This window comes from Salmo trutta, chromosome 22 (genome assembly GCF_901001165.1).
Source record: "Salmo trutta chromosome 22, fSalTru1.1, whole genome shotgun sequence".
Lineage (NCBI taxonomy): Eukaryota > Metazoa > Chordata > Actinopteri > Salmoniformes > Salmonidae > Salmo > Salmo trutta.
Genome location: NC_042978.1, coordinates 48,490,720 through 48,509,917, shown reverse-complemented (window position 1 = coordinate 48,509,917; position 19,198 = coordinate 48,490,720). Strand labels below are relative to the sequence as shown.

The window sequence follows — 19,198 nt, the reverse complement described above, 5'->3', positions numbered from 1 at the left end:
AGTGGAAGCCATAGGAACTGCAACCAGGTTCCTAATAATAAGGGTATCCCATAGAAAACAATTGGAAAATCCTATGACCTCAATTTATTTTCCCTGGATGGTTTGTCCTCGGGGTTTCACCTGCCATATCAGTTCTGTTATACTCACAGACATTATTTTAACGGTTTTAGAAACTTTAGAGTGTTTTCCATCCAAATCTACCAACTATATGCATATCCTAGCTTCTGGGCCTGAGTAACAGGCAGTTTACTTTAGGCACGTCATCCGGAGGTGAAAATACTGCCCCCTACCCAAGAGAGGTTAAGAAACCAGACATTCTAAATGAATAGGGGAATACATTGAGATTGACAGTAACTTCACTGATGAATATATATGAATATTTATATATATATTTCACTGGGAATTGATAAACAAGTAAACAAATAGTGCGCAGGAATCAGTGGTCTGTAGCACATCTCCCCCCCCCTTTATTCTGGTCTGCATTTTAAATATTATTCTTGAGACATTTTCCTCACACATAAACACTAACCTCAAACAATGTCAGGACATAACAGTGGTCTTTTTACCTTTCAACTCATATTAGTAAATTTGGCATTTTATCCACATCCCTCCAGCCTATTCAATAGAGATGAATTACTTACATCTTTATATGAACTTTCATAAAAATACAAATAGTGAAATATTAAAAAGCTTTGAACCTCGCGGCTTAAACAATGACGCGGCTAATATATGGATTTTTCCCGCTTTCAAATTTTTTTCTCCAAAAAAACACATTCTGTGACGTGCTCAGTTTTTTGCCGGCATGAAGCTTTCATTAGACCAATGAAATTGCCGAACGGGTTAAGGTCAAACAACTTTTTTGTTTACTGTTTAGATTAAATCGAGCGCTCTCAAACTTCCCATCATTCTGATTACGGTAGTCATTTTGTCACCCTCATGGCAAAGAAAAGACACGGAGAAATGTATATGATGCAGCTTTCAAGTTGAAGGCGATTAATCTGGCTGTTGGAAAAGGAAATAGAGCTGCTGCACGGGAGCTTGGTCTTAATGAGTCGATGATAAGACGTTAGAAACAGCAGCGTGAGGAATTGACTATTAGCTTACTGCTAATTTATTATTTTTTGTTACAAGCCGTGTTTCGTTAAAGCCTATTTATTTTGTTACAAGCCGTGTTTCGTTAAAGCCTGTGTAAAGTTAATTTGTTTCAATGTACCGGTAGGCACCTGCGGCTTATAGACATGTGCGGCTTATTTATGTTCAAAATAATATTTATTTTTTAATTCAGTGGGTGCGGCTTATATTCAGGTGCGCTTAATAGTCCGGAAATTACGGTAATCTAAATATAATCACGTCACCAAATAACTGATTTAAACACACTGTTTTGTAATGAAAGTCAACAGTAGCCTCAACAGCACTCTGTAGAGTTGCATGGTGTAGCTGGAGGACAACTAGCTTCCATCCTCCTCTGGGGACATTGACTTCAATACAAAACCTAGGAGGCTCATGGTTCTCACCCCTTTCCATAGACTTACACAACAATTATGACAACTGACAGGACGTCCTCCGGCGCTACAGAGGGTAGTGCGAACGGCCCAGTACATCACTGGGGCCAAGCTTCCTGCCATCCAGGACCTATATAATAGGCGTTGTCAGAGGAAGGCCCTAAAAATTGTCAGAGACTCCAGTCACCCTAGTCATAGACTGTTTTCTCTGCTACCGCACGGCAAGCTGAACCGGAGCGCCAAGTCTAGGACCAAAAAGCTCCTCAACAGCTTCTACCACCAAGTCATAAGACTGCTGAACAATTCATATAATCGCCACTGGACAATTTACATTGACACCCCCCCTCTTGTACACTGCTGCTACTCACTGTTTGTTTGTTATCTATGCATAGTCACTTCAGCCCCCACCTACATGTACAGATTACCTCAACTAGCCTGTACCCCTGCACACTGACTCAGTACCGGTACCCCCTGTAAATAGCCTCCACATTGACTCTGTACCGTAACACCCTGTATATAGCCTCCACATTGACTCTGTACCGTAACACCCTGTATATAGCCTCCACATTGACTCTGTACCGGTACCCCCCCTGTATATAGCCTCCACATTGACTCTGTACCGTAACACCCTGTATATAGCCTCCACATTGACTCTGTACCGTAATACCCTGTATACAGCCTCCACATTGACTCTGTACCGTAACACCCTGTATATAGCCTCCACATTGACTCTGTACCGTAACACCCTGTATATAGCCTCCACATTGACTCTGTACCGTAACACCCTGTATATAGCCTCCACATTGACTCTGTACCGGTACCCCCCCCCCTGTATATAGCCTCCACATTGACTCTGTACCGTAACACCCTGTATATAGCCTCCACATTGACTCTGTACCGTAATACCCTGTATACAGCCTCCACATTGACTCTGTACCGTAACACCCTGTATATAGCCTCCACATTGACTCTGTACCGGTACCCCTGTATATAGCCTCCATATTGACTCTGTACCGGTACCCCCTGTATATAGCCTCCACATTGACTCTGTACCGTAACACCCTGTATATAGCCTCTACATTGACTCTGTACCGTAACACCCTGTATATAGCCTCCACATTGACTATGTACCAGTTACCCCCTGTATATAGCCTCCACATTGACTCTGTACCGTAACACCCTGTATATAGCCTCTACATTGACTCTGTACCGTAACACCCTGTATATAGCCTCTACATTGACTCTGTACCGTAACACCCTGTATATAGCCTCCACATTGACTCTGTACCGTAACACCCTGTATATAGCCTCCACATTGACTCTGTACCGTAACACCCTGTATATAGCCTCCACATTGACTCTGTACCGGTACCCCCTGTATATAGCCTCCACATTGACTCTGTACCGTAACACCCTGTATATAGCCTCCACATTGACTCTGTACCGTAATACCCTGTATACAGCCTCCACATTGACTCTGTACCGTAACACCCTGTATATAGCCTCCACATTGACTCTGTACCGTAACACCCTGTATATAGCCTCCACATTGACTCTGTACCGTAACACCCTGTATATAGCCTCCACATTGACTCTGTACCGGTACCCCCCTGTATATAGCCTCCACATTGACTCTGTACCGTAACACCCTGTATATAGCCTCCACATTGACTCTGTACCGTAATACCCAGTATACAGCCTCCACATTGACTCTGTACCGTAACACCCTGTATATAGCCTCCACATTGACTCTGTACCGGTACCCCCTGTATATAGCCTCCATATTGACTCTGTACCGGTACCCCCTGTATATAGCCTCCACATTGACTCTGTACCGTAACACCCTGTATATAGCCTCTACATTGACTCTGTACCGTAACACTCTGTATATAGCCTCCACATTGACTATGTACCAGTTACCCCCTGTATATAGCCTCCACATTGACTCTGTACCGTAACACCCTGTATATAGCCTCTACATTGACTCTGTACCGTAACACCCTGTATATAGCCTCTACATTGACTCTGTACCGTAACACCCTGTATATAGCCTCCACATTGACTCTGTACCGTAACACCCTGTATATAGCCTCTACATTGACTCTGTACCGTAACACCCTGTATATAGCCTCCACATTGACTATGTACCAGTTACCCCCTGTATATAGCCTCCACATTGACTCTGTACCGTAACACCCTGTATATAGCCTCTACATTGACTCTGTACCGTAACACCCTGTATATAGCCTCTACATTGACTCTGTACCGTAACACCCTGTATATAGCCTCTACATTGACTCTGTACCGTAACACCCTGTATATAGCCTCTACATTGACTCTGTACCGTAATACCCTGTATATAGCCTCCACATTGACTCTGTACCGTAACACCCTGTATATAGCCTCTACATTGACTCTGTACCGTAATAACCTGTATATAGCCTCCACATTGACTCTGTACCGTAACACCCTGTATATAGCCTCTACATTGACTCTGTACCGTAACACCCTGTATATAGCCTCCACATTGACTGTATGGAGCCTCGTTATTGTTATTGTGTTACTTTTTATTATTACTTTTTATTTTAGTCTACTTGGTCAATATTTTCTTCTTCTTGAACTGCACTGTTGGTTAAGGGCTTGTAACTAAGCATTTCATTGTAAAGTCTACACTTGTTGTATTCGGCGCATGTGACAAACAGATTTGATCACATTTATTTACATCTTAAAAAACTACCCATAACATGATGCAGCCACTACCATGCTTGAAAATATGAAGAATGGTGCTCAGTGATGTGTTGGATTTGCCTCAAATGTAACGCTTTGTATTCAGGACATAAAATTGATTTCTTTGCCACATTTTTCCCAGTTTTGCAATATTTGTATTCTGTACAGGCTTCCTTCTTTTCGTTCTGTCATTTCGGTTAGTATTGTAGAATAAATACACTCTCAGAAAAAAAGGTGCTATCTAAAACCTAAAAGGGTTCTTCGGCTATACACATAGGAGAACCCTTTAAAGAACCCTTTATGGTTCCAGGCAGAACCCTTTTGGTTCCATGTAAAACCCTTTACACAGAGGGTTCTACATGCAACCCAAAAAGGTTCTATTTGTAACCAAAAAGGGTTCTTCGACTGTCCCCATAGGAGAACCCTTTTTGGTTCCAGGTAGAACCCTTTTTGGTTCCAGGTAGAACCCTTTTTGGTTCCAGGTAGAACCCTTTTTGGTTCCAGGTAGAACCATTTTTTCTAGGGAGTATACAATGTTGTTGATCCATCCTCAGTTGTCACCTATCACAGCCATAACACTCTGTAACTGGTTTAAAATCCCCTTTTGCCTCATGGTGAAATCTCTGAGCGGTTTCTTTCCTCTCCGCCTGTATTTTTGTAGTCGCTGGGTGTATTGATACAACATCCAAAGTGTAATTAATAACTTGACCATGCTTAGAGGGATATTAACCTTCTACTTTTTTACCCATCTACCAATCGGTGCCCGTCCTTGCGAGGCATTTGAAAACCTCCCTGGTCTTTGTGGTTGAATCTGTTTTTGAAATTCACTGCTCGACTGAGGGGCCATGCCGATAATGTCTAAAAACATAATTCCACTTTGACATTATGGGGTATTGTGTGTAGGCCCGTGACACAACATCTAAAAGTAATCAATAATACAAATTCAGGCTGTAACACAAAATGTGGAAAAAGTCTAGCGGTGTGAATACTTTCTGAAGGAAATATAGGCTATTTCATTTAAGGGTTCACCACCTGAGGAAGTGGAAACTACAAAACAAATAGCCTCGATCGCTTACTCTAAATATAATACTGTTAGTAGCCATTTATTCATGTCATGTCCTACAAAAACATTACCAGTTGTAGGCTATTACCAGTTGTAGGCTATTACCAGTTGTAGGCTATTACCAGTTGTAGGTTATTACCAGTTGTAGGTTATTACCAGTTGTAGGCTATTACCAGTTGTAGGCTACTACCAGTTGTAGGTTATTACCAGTTGTAGGTTATTACCAGTTGTAGGCTATTACCAGTTGTAGGCTATTACCAGTTGTAGGCTACTACCAGTTGTAGGTTATTACCAGTTGTAGGTTATTACCAGTTGTAGGCTATTACCAGTTGTAGGCTACTACCAGTTGTAGGTTATTACCAGTTGTAGGTTATTACCAGTTGTAGGCTATTACCAGTTGTAGGCTATTACCAGTTGTAGGCTACTACCAGTTGTAGGTTATTACCAGTTGTAGGTTATTACCAGTTGTAGGCTATTACCAGTTGTAGGCTACTACCAGTTGTAGGTTATTACCAGTTGTAGGCTATTACCAGTTGTAGGCTATTACCAGTTGTAGGCTATTACCAGTTGTAGGCTATTACCAGTTGTAGGCTACTACCAGTTGTAGGTTATTACCAGTTGTAGGCTATTACCAGTTGTAGGTTATTACCAGTTGTAGGTTATTACCAGTTGTAGGCTATTACCAGTTGTAGGCTACTACCAGTTGTAGGTTATTACCAGTTGTAGGCTATTACCAGTTGTAGGCTATTACCAGTTGTAGGCTATTACCAGTTGTAGGTTATTACCAGTTGTAGGCTATTACCAGTTGTAGGCTATTACCAGTTGTAGGCTACTACCAGTTGTAGGCTACTACCAGTTGTAGGTTATTACCAGTTGTAGGCTACTACCAGTTGTAGGTTATTACCAGTTGTAGGCTACTACCAGTTGTAGGCTACTACCAGTTGTAGGTTATTACCAGTTGTAGGTTATTACCAGTTGTAGGCTATTACCAGTTGTAGGCTACTACCAGTTGTAGGTTATTACCAGTTGTAGGCTATTACCAGTTGTAGGCTATTACCAGTTGTAGGCTACTACCAGTTGTAGCCTACTACCAGTTGTAGGCTATTACCAGTTGTAGGTTATTACCAGTTGTAGGCTATTACCAGTTGTAGGCTATTACCAGTTGTAGGCTACTACCAGTTGTAGGCTATTACCAGTTGTAGGCTACTACCAGTTGTAGGCTATTACCAGTTGTAGGCTATTACCAGTTGTAGGCTATTACCAGTTGTAGGCTACTACCAGTTGTAGGCTATTACCAGTTGTAGACTACTACCAGTTGTAGGCTATTACCAGTTGTAGGCTACTACCAGTTGTAGGCTATTACCAGTTGTAGACTACTACCAGTTGTAGGCTATTACCAGTTGTAGGTTATTACCAGTTGTAGGCTATTACCAGTTGTAGGCTATTACCAGTTGTAGGCTATTACCAGTTGTAGGCTATTACCAGTTGTAGGTTATTACCAGTTGTAGGCTATTACCAGTTGTAGGCTATTACCAGTTGTAGGCTATTACCAGTTGTAGGCTACTACCAGTTGTAGGCTATTACCAGTTGTAGGCTATTACCAGTTGTAGGCTACTACCAGTTGTAGGCTACTACCAGTTGTAGGTTATTACCAGTTGTAGGCTACTACCCATAAGACCTATAGGCCTCTACCCTCACAATGGCAGGTACGTATTTCGCCCGTGTGCCGCCCCCATATCTCAAAGCCATATCAAATATCTAGGTTTTAAAATAGTTGCTATTGAGCTGAATATTGAGCTGATCCCTCCAGAAAGCTGAGACCCTTCCTCTCCTCGACAGGAACAAGCGGACAAAGCTGTGTTTTTCACGCTATTGCATTTTAAAATGTTATACTATCCAGAACTTGTTTTTCTCTCGAGTGACTGTGGGAGAGGAAAGTGGTTCACTCATCACAGCAATAAGCCCCAGAGAGGGCACAGGGGAAGGGAAGGGCAGACACTTTCATCACAGGATTTATGATGATAATGCACTTTTCTATTAGACCAAATTATGGTTTTAGCCGCCCCCCCCAAAAAAGTGATGTTTTAAGTGAGGTGAAAATGTAGAATTCGCTCTTTCTAAAATTATAGGCATCCTTTCTGTTTTTTTTTTTTACGATAACATGATCTTGGCTGTTTAACTGATAACATAGTCGGAGCAGGTGTCTTTGCTGATGGCGCGTTTGATTATGAATGTGAGGACACACCCTCTCCTCTCCAGGTCTCCGGAGAGAGAGCTCGGTCATAATCAATTCAGCGTCAGTCAATGTCAGGATGAAAACCTCACACACCCTATCATGGGGGAGACACTCCTGCAGAGCCCCCCCCCCCCCCATAGGAACAGCAGAGGAGCAGGAAGGACACAGTTCAGCCTCCAACAAGGTGTCCTCACCAGGACCCAACTGGTAAACTTGACTGGATCACATTATTCACTTAGCCTACCACAGAGATTAGATGTTTTTCCCCACATTTTATGGAAACCCAAATAAGTTATACTTGCTGCCAACCTGTCACTCAACTTTTTCTATTTTTTTATATAATGACATAAAACTAAAACTGAGGGGGCTTAAGTTTGAACTGAGGGAGCTGAGCCCACTTTAACCCACTAAAGCCCACTTTAACCCACTTTAATCCACTAAAGCCCACTTTAACACACTTTAGCCCACTTTAACCCACTAAAGCCCACTTTAACCCACCTTAATCCACTTTAACACACTTTAGCCCACTTTAACCCACTAAAGCCCACTTTAACCCACTTTAACCCACTAAAGCCCACTTTAACCCACTTTAACACACTTTAGCCAACTTTAACCCACTAAAGCCCACTTTAGCCCACTTTAACCCACTTTAGCCCCTCGTGGAGCCGGGTACACCCTCTGATCTTCTGCCTCTCATCTTCTACCTCAATACCACCTTGACCTTTCCATAGCGCTCCTTCTCTACAGGTGTTTGATAACATCCTCTACCTAAATACCTCAACATCCTCTACCTAAATACCTCAACATCCTCTACCTAAATACCTCTACATCCTCTACCTAAATACCTCAACATCCTCTACCTAAATACCTCAACATCCTCTACCTAAATACCTTCTCTACAACCTCTACCTAAATACCTCAACATCCTCTACCTAAATACCTCTACATCCTCTACCTAAATACCTCAACATCCTCTACCTAAATACCTCAACATCCTCTACCTAAATACCTCTACATCCTCTACCTAAATACCTCAACATCCTCTACCTAAACACCTTCTCTACATCCTCTACCTAAATACCTCTACATCCTCTACCTAAATACCTCAACATCCTCTACCTAAATACCTCTACATCCTCTACCTAAATACCTCAACATCCTCTACCTAAATACCTCAACATCCTCTACCTAAATACCTCAACATCCTCTACCTAAATACCTCAACATCCTCTACCTAAATACCTTCTCTAGGGGGAGGTAGAGGAGGGGTGAAGGGGGAGGTGAGGGGGGAGATGAAGGGGGGTGAAGGGAGTGATCAAGGGAGAGATTAGAGGGGAGATGAAGGGGGTGAGGGTGGAGATGAAGGGGGAGATTAGAGGGGAGGTGAGGGGGGAGATGAGGGGCGGTGATCTTATGCTGCCACATTAAATGAATTACTACACATTTAGAAAACAGGGTTCCCATAGGAGAAACCCTTTTTAGATCCATGTAGAACACTTTTTGGTTCCATGTAGAACACTACTTTAGAAAAGGCCCACCTTGTGTGTGTGTGTGTGTCTGTGTGTCTGTCTGTCTGTCTGTGTCTGTCTGTCTGTGTCTGTGTCTGTGTGTGTGTGTGTGTGTGTGTGTGTGTGTGTGTGTGTGTGTGTGTGTGTGTGTGTGTGTGTGTGTGTGTGATACTCACTGGTTGTGTTTCCTGACATCTGGATGATGCATTTGCTGTCCTTCCCCATCTCTCTGGAGTTGAAGGGACGGACCCGCACCGCCACCTTCACAGAGGCCCCGGACATGGTGCCTCCTGCCTAGGACCAGCCTGCTCGGAGCGCCTCTCAAAACGGGCCCAAATACAGGGCCTGAGAAATCTATAGCAACACCTGTAAAAGAAAATGGAAAGTATAAAACGGCAAATCCTTAGACAGTTAACGTTAACACACACACGCACAAGAGAAACTTCTATCTGTGAGCTTGTCTCACTGCTATCAAACCTGTCTCTGTTTTTAGTATCGATGTGATACAGTTATACCCTATTACTGTGACTGAACCCTACGATTGGTTTCCAGTTGATCACCACAGAGTCAAACAGAGCAACGTTAAGAGTCGTAAGCATTATACTGTATCTCCATGGTGTGACCTTGTTGTAAGCATTATACTGTATCTCCATGGTGTTTCATGTTCACCTTGTGTGACTTTGCACCACTATTACACCTGGACTACATCCCAAATGGCACCCTATTCCCTATGTTTTGCATTACTTTAGCCCAGGGCCCCATAGGGGGTCTCTAATCAAAAGTAGTGCACTATAAAGGGAATAGGGTGCCATTTGGGCCGCATGTCAGATCACAAAGCCCTTATTCTGCTGCGTTTCCATTAAGGTAAACAGAAGGAGGTATAGTGATTCAAGAAACCTCTTCTCCCGGAAGGATAAAGCTCATAAATTACATTAGTTCAGCTACAGTATCTAAGATCCTTGATCACTAAAGATGTAGACTCCCTCCCTCTGCTCTGTCCGTCCATATCACTATGGCAACCTACTCTTCCGAGAGTCATCAAGCACTCTCAAATCTATAATCTTATTTAAGGGAGATGACCACTGAATTGTAAGAGAGCGAGAGAGAGAGAGAGAGAGAGAGAGTGTAAACATATGTTTCCCATGCCAATAAAACGTAAAACATGCAGAGCATTAGGCCGATACCCGGTAATTATCAAAATCCAGAAAAGAGACGTTATATTCTACAACCATCTAAAAGGAAGCTATTCCCAAACCTTTCATCACCTACAGAGAAAATAACATGGAGAAGAGTCATGGGGCTCTGTTTACAAACACAAACAGACCCCACAGAGCCCCAGGACAGCAACACAAGTAGACCCAACCAAATCATGAGAAATCCAAAAGATAATTACTTGACACATTGAAAAGAATTAACAAAAAAACTGAGCAAACTAGAATGCTATTTGGCCTTAAACAGAGATTATACAGTGGCAGAATACCTGACCACTGTGAATGACCCAAAATTAAGGAAAGCTTTGACTATGTACAGACTCAGTGAGCATGGCCTTGCTATTGAGAAAGGCCGCCGTAGGCAGACCTGACTCTCAAGAGAAGACAGGCTATGTGCAACACTGCCCACAAAACGAGGTGGAAACTGAGTTGCACTTCCTGACCTCCTGCCAAATGTATGACCATATTAGAGACACATACAGAGCCTTCGGAAAGTTTTCAGACCCCTTGATTTTGTCCACATTTTGTTACGTTACAGCCTTATTCTAAAGTGGATTAAACAGAAAAAAATCCTCATCAATCTACACACAATACATCATAATGACACAATTTTACCTTTATTTAACTAGGCAAGTCAGTTAAGAACAAATTCTTATTTTCAATGATGGCCTAGGAACAGTGGGTTAACTGCCTTGTTCAGGGGGCAGAACGACAGAGTTGTACCTTGTCAGCTCGGGGATTTGAACTTGCAACCTTTCGGTTACTAGCCCAACGCTCTAACCACTAGGCTACCCTGCCGCCCAATAATGACACAATGAAACGGTTTTCCCATTGTCATTATGGGGTATTGTATTTAGATTGATGAGGGGGGGAAAAAAAACTATTTAATGAATTTTAGAATAACGCAGTAACCTAACAAAATGTGGAAAAAGAGGTCTGAATACTTTCCCGAAGGCACTGTATTTCCCTCAGATTATACAGACCCACAAAGAATTCAACAACAAAACAAATTTTGATATACTCCCGTATCTACTGGGTGAAATACCACGGTGTGCCATCGCAGCAGCAAGATGTGTGACCTGTTGCCACATTGATTTATTTTCCCTTTTGTAGTTGAACTGTTTGCACATCGCTACAACATATGACGTTTGAAATGTCTTTACTCTTTGTTCACTATTTCACTTTTGTTTTTTTTAATCTATTTAACCTGCTTTGGCAATGTAAACCTATGTTTCCCATGCCAACAAAGCCCCTTGAATTGAATTGAGAGAGAAACAGAGAACTGAACCTGTCTAATCTCAGAACCCAGACCCAAATCTCACGTCAACTGGCCAGCTACTTAATTTATGTTTATGTATTTAACTAGGCAAGTCAGTTAAGAACAAATTCTTATTTTTCAATGACAGCCTAGTTCTGCCCCTGCCTTGTTCAGGGGGCAGAACGACAGATGTGTACCTTGTCAGCTCAGGGATTCGGACTTGCAACCTTTTGATTAGTAGCCCAACGCTCAAACCACTAGGCTACCCTGCCGCCCCAATGTAAAGTCTATCACGAGAGACCTGTCATTCAATTAAATCCATCTGTGTACAAACAAGGCCTCACATCCCCTGGTCCAGACCACCACCAGTGGACTACAATAGAGGGCGCCTGACTGTGTGGCTGGCTGGCTGTCTCATGAAAGGAGCATGCATGGTCAGCTCCAGCGGAGGAGAGATGGGAACTTAGCCTAGCGACAACAATAGAAGTGCAGCCACAGCTGAATGACAGGCCGCTCCCTAGGATTACCCTGGTCCAATAACACAGAGACAGACCAGTCAGTCAATCAGTCAGTCACACTGGCCCAATAACACAGAGACAGACCAGTCAGTCAATCAGTCACACTGGTCCAATAACACAGAGACAGACCAGTCAGTCACAACACAACAGACATAGACTAGACAAGTCCGTCAGTCAGAACACAACAGACACAGAGCAGACCAGGGTTCAGGACTGGGAGAATACAGGAACTATAGGTGTAAATAATGGCTGGATAGGATATTATCATATTTCTATAGCAATTAGTTATCAATGAGTTACATACAGTAGGATTACATGCTCAGCTGTCTCGTTAAGGGAATATATTGAATTTCACAGTATATTTTGACATACTATATTTGGAGACGTGTGCTGTTGAAATCAATGAAAAACCTTTAAAAGTCATTACAATAGTGAACAATAATTCAGCAGCCTCCCTGTTCGTGGCATTAATATGACCTACTGTTTGACAAAATATCTAAAATAATGCTTGGATTTGACGTATAGAATCACAAGCACAATACTAATAGACCTATAACACAGTGGTAAAAACACTACGGCGGTTGGTGTGCAAACTGTACCGTCACACAAGGCATAGTTCCTTTCTCCCCATTGGCTGCCCCCAAAGGCCCCTATGGTGTCTGGAACACAAATCAGGATATAAATATCCTTCAAGTTACCCAACCAGTTCCTAATGTTAAACCGTTACCATATTCAATTATAACCTAGACTATTCATATTTTATGGTTAGGGTTAGAGTATGGCAAAAAAAATAAAATAAATGGAATCATTGTAATCGATTCCCACCATAACACCATAATATCACCATAATATCACCATCATAACAACATAATATAGCCATAACACCATAATATCACCATAATATCACCATAACACCATAATATCACCATAACACCATAACACCATAATATAGCCATAACACCATAATATCAACATAATATCACCATAACACCATAATATCACCATAACACCATAACACCATAATATCACCATGACACCATAATATCACCATAACACCATAACACCATAATATCACCATGACACCATAATATCACCATAATATCACCATAACACCATAATATCACCATAACACCATAACACCATAATATCAACATAATATCACCATAATATCACCATGACACCATAATATCACCATAACACCATAATATCACCATGACACCATAATATCACCATAATATCACCATAACACCATAATATCACCATAACACCATAACACCATAATATCAACATAATATCACCATAACACCATAATATCACCATACATCTATAATATCACCATAACACCATAATATCACCATACATCTATAATATCACCATAACACCATAATATCACCATAACACCATAATATCACCATAATATCACCATAACACCATAATATCACCATAAATCTATAATATCACCCTAACTGTCACGTTCGTCGTTCAATGAAGACCAAGGCGCAGCGTGTATATCGTTCCACATTTTATTCTCACTGTGAAACTATGCAAGACATACAAATAAACTACAAAACAAAATAACAAACCGTGACAAAGAGGTGCAAACATACACTACCTCAAAATAATCTCCCACAAACCCAGGTGGAAAAAACAACTACTAAATATGATCCTCAATTAGAGACAACGATGACCAGCTGCCTCTAATTGGAGATCATCCCCCCAAAAAACAACATAGAAAAACAGAAACTAGAACCCCACAATATAGAAAATATAAACTAGACAAAAACCCCTGTCACGCGCTGACCTACTCTACCATAGAAAATAAAAGCTTTCTATGGTCAGGACGTGACAGTACCCCCCCCCCCCCCCCCCAAAGGTGCGGACTCCGAACGCAAAACCTGAAAAAAATAAAATAAAAAGGGAGGGTTAGGGTGGGTGTCTAATGTCGGTGGCGGTTCTGGTGCAGGACAAAGAACCCTCTCATCCTGCTTATCCGCCAGCATAGGAGGCGGCTCCGGTTCGGGGCGTAGCCCCCACTCCACCAGTATGATCCCTCCGCTTTTTGTCACCGGACCGTGGATCATCGCCGGAGACTCTGGACTGCAGACCGCCGCTGGAGACTCCGGACTGCAGACCGCCGCTGGAGACTCCGGACTGCAGATTGTCTCAGGAGGCTCCGGACTGGGGGACGTCGCTGGAGGCTCCGGACTGTAGGCCGTCTCAGGAGGTTCCGGACTGTAGGCCGTCTCAGGAGGTTCCAGACTGTAGGCCGTCTCAGGAGGTTCCGGACTGTAAAACGTCGCCGGAAGCTCCGGACTGGGAACTGTCGCCGGAAGCTCCGTACTGGGAACTGTCGCCGGAAGCTATGGGCTGGGAACTGTCGCCGGAAGCTCTGAACTGGGAACTGTCGCCGGAAGCTCTGGACTGGGAACTGTCGCCGGAAGCTCTGGACTGGGAACTGTCGCCGGAAGCTCTGGACTGGGAAGGCGCACTGGAGGCCTGATGCGTGGGGCTGGCACAGGTGGCGCCAGACTGGTAACACGCACCTCAGGGCGAGTGCTGAGAGCAGGAACAGGACACACCGGACTGGGCAGGCGCACTGGAGGCCTGATGCGTAGGGCTGGCACAGGTGGCGTCAGACTGGTAACACGCAACTCAGGGCGAGTGCAGGGAGCAGGAACAAGGTGTACTGGGCTGTGGAGATGCACTGGAGGTCTGGAGCGTAGGGCTGGCACAATCCGTCCTGGCTGGATGCTCACTTTAGCCCGGCAAGTGCGGGGCGCTGGCACAGGATGCACTGGGCTGTGAATGCGCACTGGAGACACCGTGCGTATCACAGCAAAACATGGTGCCTGACCGGTCACACGCTCCTCAGGGAAAATGCCGTACATACTACGCCAAATCAACAGCTCTCTCTCATCACCCCCCTCAACTATCTCACAGTACTCCTCGCTCAGTCTCTCCCAATATTCCTCTTCGCTCTCAGAATCACCCCTCGGCTTCGCCGACCAACCCGTGTGCCCCCCCCCAAAATAATTTGGGGGCTGCCTCTCGTGCTTCCGTCATTGCCGTGCTAGTTCCTCGTATCGTCGCCGCTCTGCTCTCGCTGCTTCAATCTCCTCCTTCGGATGACGATACTCCCCAGCCTGCCTCCAGAGTCCTTTCCCGTCCAGGATTTCCTCCCATGTCCAACTCGTCTTCCCCGTAAACGCACGCTGCTTGGTCTTTTTGTGATGGGAGATTCTGTCACGTTCGTCGTTCAATGAAGACCAAGGCGCAGCGTGTATATCGTTCCACATTTTATTTTCACTGTGAAACTATGCAAGACATACAAATAAACTACTAAACAAAATAACAAACCGTGACGAAGAGGTGCAAACATACACTACCTCAAAATAATCTCCCACAAACCCAGGTGGAAAAAACAACTACTAAATATGATCCCCAATTAGAGACAATGATGACCAGCTGCCTCTAATTGGAGATCATCCCCCCAAAAAACAACATAGAAATACAGAAACTAGAACCACACAACAGAAACTAGACAAAACCCTGTGTCACGCCCTGACCTACTCTACCATAGAAAATAAAAGCTTTCTATGGTCAGGACGTGACAATAACACTATAATATCACCATAACACTATATCACCATAATATCACCACAACACTATAATATCACCATAACACCATAATATCCCCATAACACCATAACACCATAACACCATAACACCATAATATCCCCATAACACCATAATATCACCATAACACCATAATATCACCATAATATCACCATAATATCACCATAACACCATAATATCACTGTAACACCATCATATCCCCATGATCTTGTGTATAGTTCAACCAAAAATAAAAGCAAACAATAACTACTGTATATCATATTCCATGTAGTTTACAGTAGTCCCAGTAAGACTTACGTGTAGTTTACAGTAGTCCCAGTAAGACTTACGTGTAGTTTACAGTAGTCCCAGTAAGACTTACGTGTAGTTTACAGTAGTCCCAGTAAGACTTACGTGTAGTTTACAGTAGTCAAATCAAATCAAATGTATTTATATAGCCCTTCTTACATCAGCTGATATCTCAAAGTGCTGTACAGAAACCCAGCCTAAAACCCCAAACAGCAAGCAATGCAGGTGTAGAAGCACGGTGGCTAGGTTGAACTACTAGCATGGTGGCTAGTAGTCCCACGGTGGCTAGGGACTACTAGCACGGTGGCTAGTAGTCCCAGAAGACTTCCATGTAGTTTACAGTAGTCCCAGTAAGACTTACGTGTAGTTTACAGTAGTCCCAGTAAGACTTACGTGTAGTTTACATGGGCGGCAGGTAGCCTAGCGGTTAGAGCTTGGGCCAGTAACCGAAAGGTTGCTAGATCGAATCCCCGAGCTGACAGGGTAAAAATCTGTTGTTCTGCCCCTGAACAAGGCAGTTAACCCACTGTTCCTGGGCCGTCATTGTAAATAAGAATTTGTTCTGAACTGACTTGCCTAATTAAATAAAGGTAAAATAAATTAAAAATTAAAAATATACTGTAGCATGTGGCTAACTGCAGGCTATTATCTGCTAGGCCTGCGTGTAGGCTTAACCTGACATGAGGTGGGTAGTCTATTTAAATGCATTTGACTGCCATTTTATAAAAATACTGTAATAATTAGGTTATTAACACAGGGTTTTGATTTAAATTACCTTTGTTATTACTGTTAGGATGCTGTGTGAAATAAGACTCAGATGCACAGGCTATGAGTTTATCATATGCACAGATGCACAGGCTATGAGTTTATCATACGTTAGCCTATCTACAATGTACTCCCTGCATCATTTCTGTCATACACTCTTAGGAAAAAGGGTTCCAAAAGGGTTCTTCGGCTATCCCCGTAGGAGAACCCTTTTGGGTTCCAGGTAGAACCCTTTTGAGTTCCAGGTAGAACCCTTTTGGGTTCCAGGTAGAACCATTTTGGGTTCCGGGTAGAACCCTTTCCACAGAGGGTTCTACATTGAACCCAAAAGGGTTCAACCTGGAAAACAAGCGGGTTCTTCCTGGAACCATAAAGGGTTCTTCAAAGGGTTCTCCTATGGGGACAGCCGAAGAACCCTTTTAGGTTCTAGATACCACCTCTTTTTCTACTAGTGTAGGCTACAAAACATCCCTGTAGCCTAGACGTAGGATTTCATTTGAAATTGACATTTCAGGATAATTCCTGACTATTGTATAATGCCGGGCCAAAGGCACAATTAATTTGCAACCTAATAAATAAGCATAATTCTTCATGAGGTTGTCAACTGATTTTGCTGCCTAGTCTACCTCCTGAATGACAGGGCAATTCTTATTGTCAACCAGCTCAAAATGATAATAAATAGGTTGTAGAGAAAATGATCTATTATATTTAAGCCCCTAGTTTTCCATCTGTCTTACATGGTCTGAGCTGACAGCTCCTCAATAGCCGCACCCCATCACAATCATTCCTCCCTTCCCTTCCCAGCCCCGGGAGACCCAACACCAAACAAACACTGCCCCATGAATACTGCATTAGTACCAGAACAATGGATCCTACCTCTTCAATGCCACGTCCGGTTTAAGAAGCTTGTTTGCTCTGCTCTCCTCCTCTGTTAATCGTCTTTCTCCCAACTCCAGTTCCTCTCTTTCTCTCTCTTTCTCTCGTCTTGTTTCCACAGCCTCCAGTCTCTTCTCCTCCGGCTCTGTCTCTCTCTCTCTGTCTGACTGTCACAGACCAGCTGGCAGCCCACCTCCCTTCTCTTCTCCCCTCCCTCCGAGCAGGAAGAAGACACAAGGCAGAAATAACACCACCGGTAAGGGTATATTCTAGTATAGCCTAGATACCCTGCTATAGCCTGGGGTCCAGGGAGGGTTTGCGTTGTGTGCTCCACCACCACCTAGAAGACAAAATGTCTCTGTTCTGTTGACTGCCTGCCTGCTGCTGCCTACAGGAAGGATGCTGAACTATACTGAGCCGATGATGTCATCACGAGGGAGGTGGCAGCAGCATCAATGCAGCAGAGAGAGAGAGGGAGGAGGGCTGTGCACCGGGCAGAGAGAGAGAGAGAGAAAGAGACAAAGAGAGAGAGAGAGAGAGAGAGAAAGACAGAAAGAGAGCGAGAAAGAGAGAGAAAGACAGAAAGAGAGCGAGAAAGACAGAGAGAGAAAGACAGAAAATGATAAAGAGAGAGAGAGAGCGTAGATTAGGTTCCTCAGAGGAATAGAACAGACACACATAAGCTCTGCTCTGTCTGTGTTTAGCATTGGAACAGGAATGTGTAGCATCTATCTACACACTGTGTTTAGTTTGTTTTGAATTTGATGGTTGTTTTTACATCTTTAAAGAAGTAGTAGCTTATGGTATAGAGATTGAAGGAGACAGAATTCCTAAGGATGAATACAGTAGGCTACTTGGAAAATGGAAATACAGTAGGCTACGTGGAAAATGGAAATACAGTAGGCTACGTGGGAAATGGAAATACAGTAGGCTACGTGGAAAATGGAAATACAATAGGCTACGTGGAAAATGGAAATACAGTAGGCTACGTGGAAAATGGAAATACAGTAGGCTATGTGGAAAATGGAAATACAGTAGGCTACGTGGAAAATGGAAAACAGCAGCATTCTGATCAGCGTGGTGAATTCATCCTGAGATATCAACCTGTGAAGGGACAACACCAGGACAAAGGAGGGCTCTGTAGCAAAGACATGTTATGAGGCCTGATTAGTTGGTAGACCACCAAGTTGTTTAGAGGGCCTGGTTAGTTGGTAGATCACCAAGTGGTTTAGAGGGCCTGGTTAATTGGTAGACCACCAAGTGGTTTAGAGGGCCTGGTTAGTTGGTAGACCACCAAGTTCTTTAGAGGGCCTGGTTAGTTGGTAGACCACCAAGTTGTTTAGAGGGCCTGGTTAGTTGGTAGACCACCAAGTGGTTTAGAGGGCCTGGTTAGTTGGTAGACCACCAAGTGGTTTAGAGGGCCTGGTTAGTTGGTAGACCACCAAGTGGTTTAGAGGGCCTGGTTAGTTGGTAGACCACCAAGTGGTTTAGAGGGCCTGGTTAGTTGGTAGACCACCAAGTGGTTTAGAGAGCCTGGTTAGTTGGTAGACCACCAAGTTGTTTAGAGGGCCTGGTTAGTTGGTAGACCACCAAGTTGTTTAGAGGGCCTG

The 19,198-nt window shown here is 43.4% G+C and overlaps 1 protein-coding gene across 16 annotated transcripts in view; it reads right to left on the bottom strand.

The window, feature by feature from the left end:
- Window positions 1-18,050, bottom strand: part of kif1aa (kinesin family member 1Aa) — a 137,642-nt gene extending 119,592 nt beyond the window's left edge. For 6 of the 16 annotated variants that reach the window (XM_029708284.1, XM_029708285.1, XM_029708288.1 and 3 more), the window contains exons 1-2: window positions 17,589-18,048; window positions 9,213-9,402 (exon numbers count right to left, since the gene is read on the bottom strand). In XM_029708284.1, the coding sequence (XP_029564144.1) occupies window positions 9,213-9,318 (106 nt within the window). In that variant the 5' untranslated portion in view covers window positions 9,319-9,402; window positions 17,589-18,048. Of the gene's footprint in view, window positions 1-9,212; window positions 9,403-17,588 lie in introns of all 16 variants that reach the window. The other 10 variants (XM_029708274.1, XM_029708279.1, XM_029708280.1 and 7 more) reach the window with 2 other exon arrangements.
- Window positions 18,051-19,198: the final 1,148 nt, after the last annotated feature.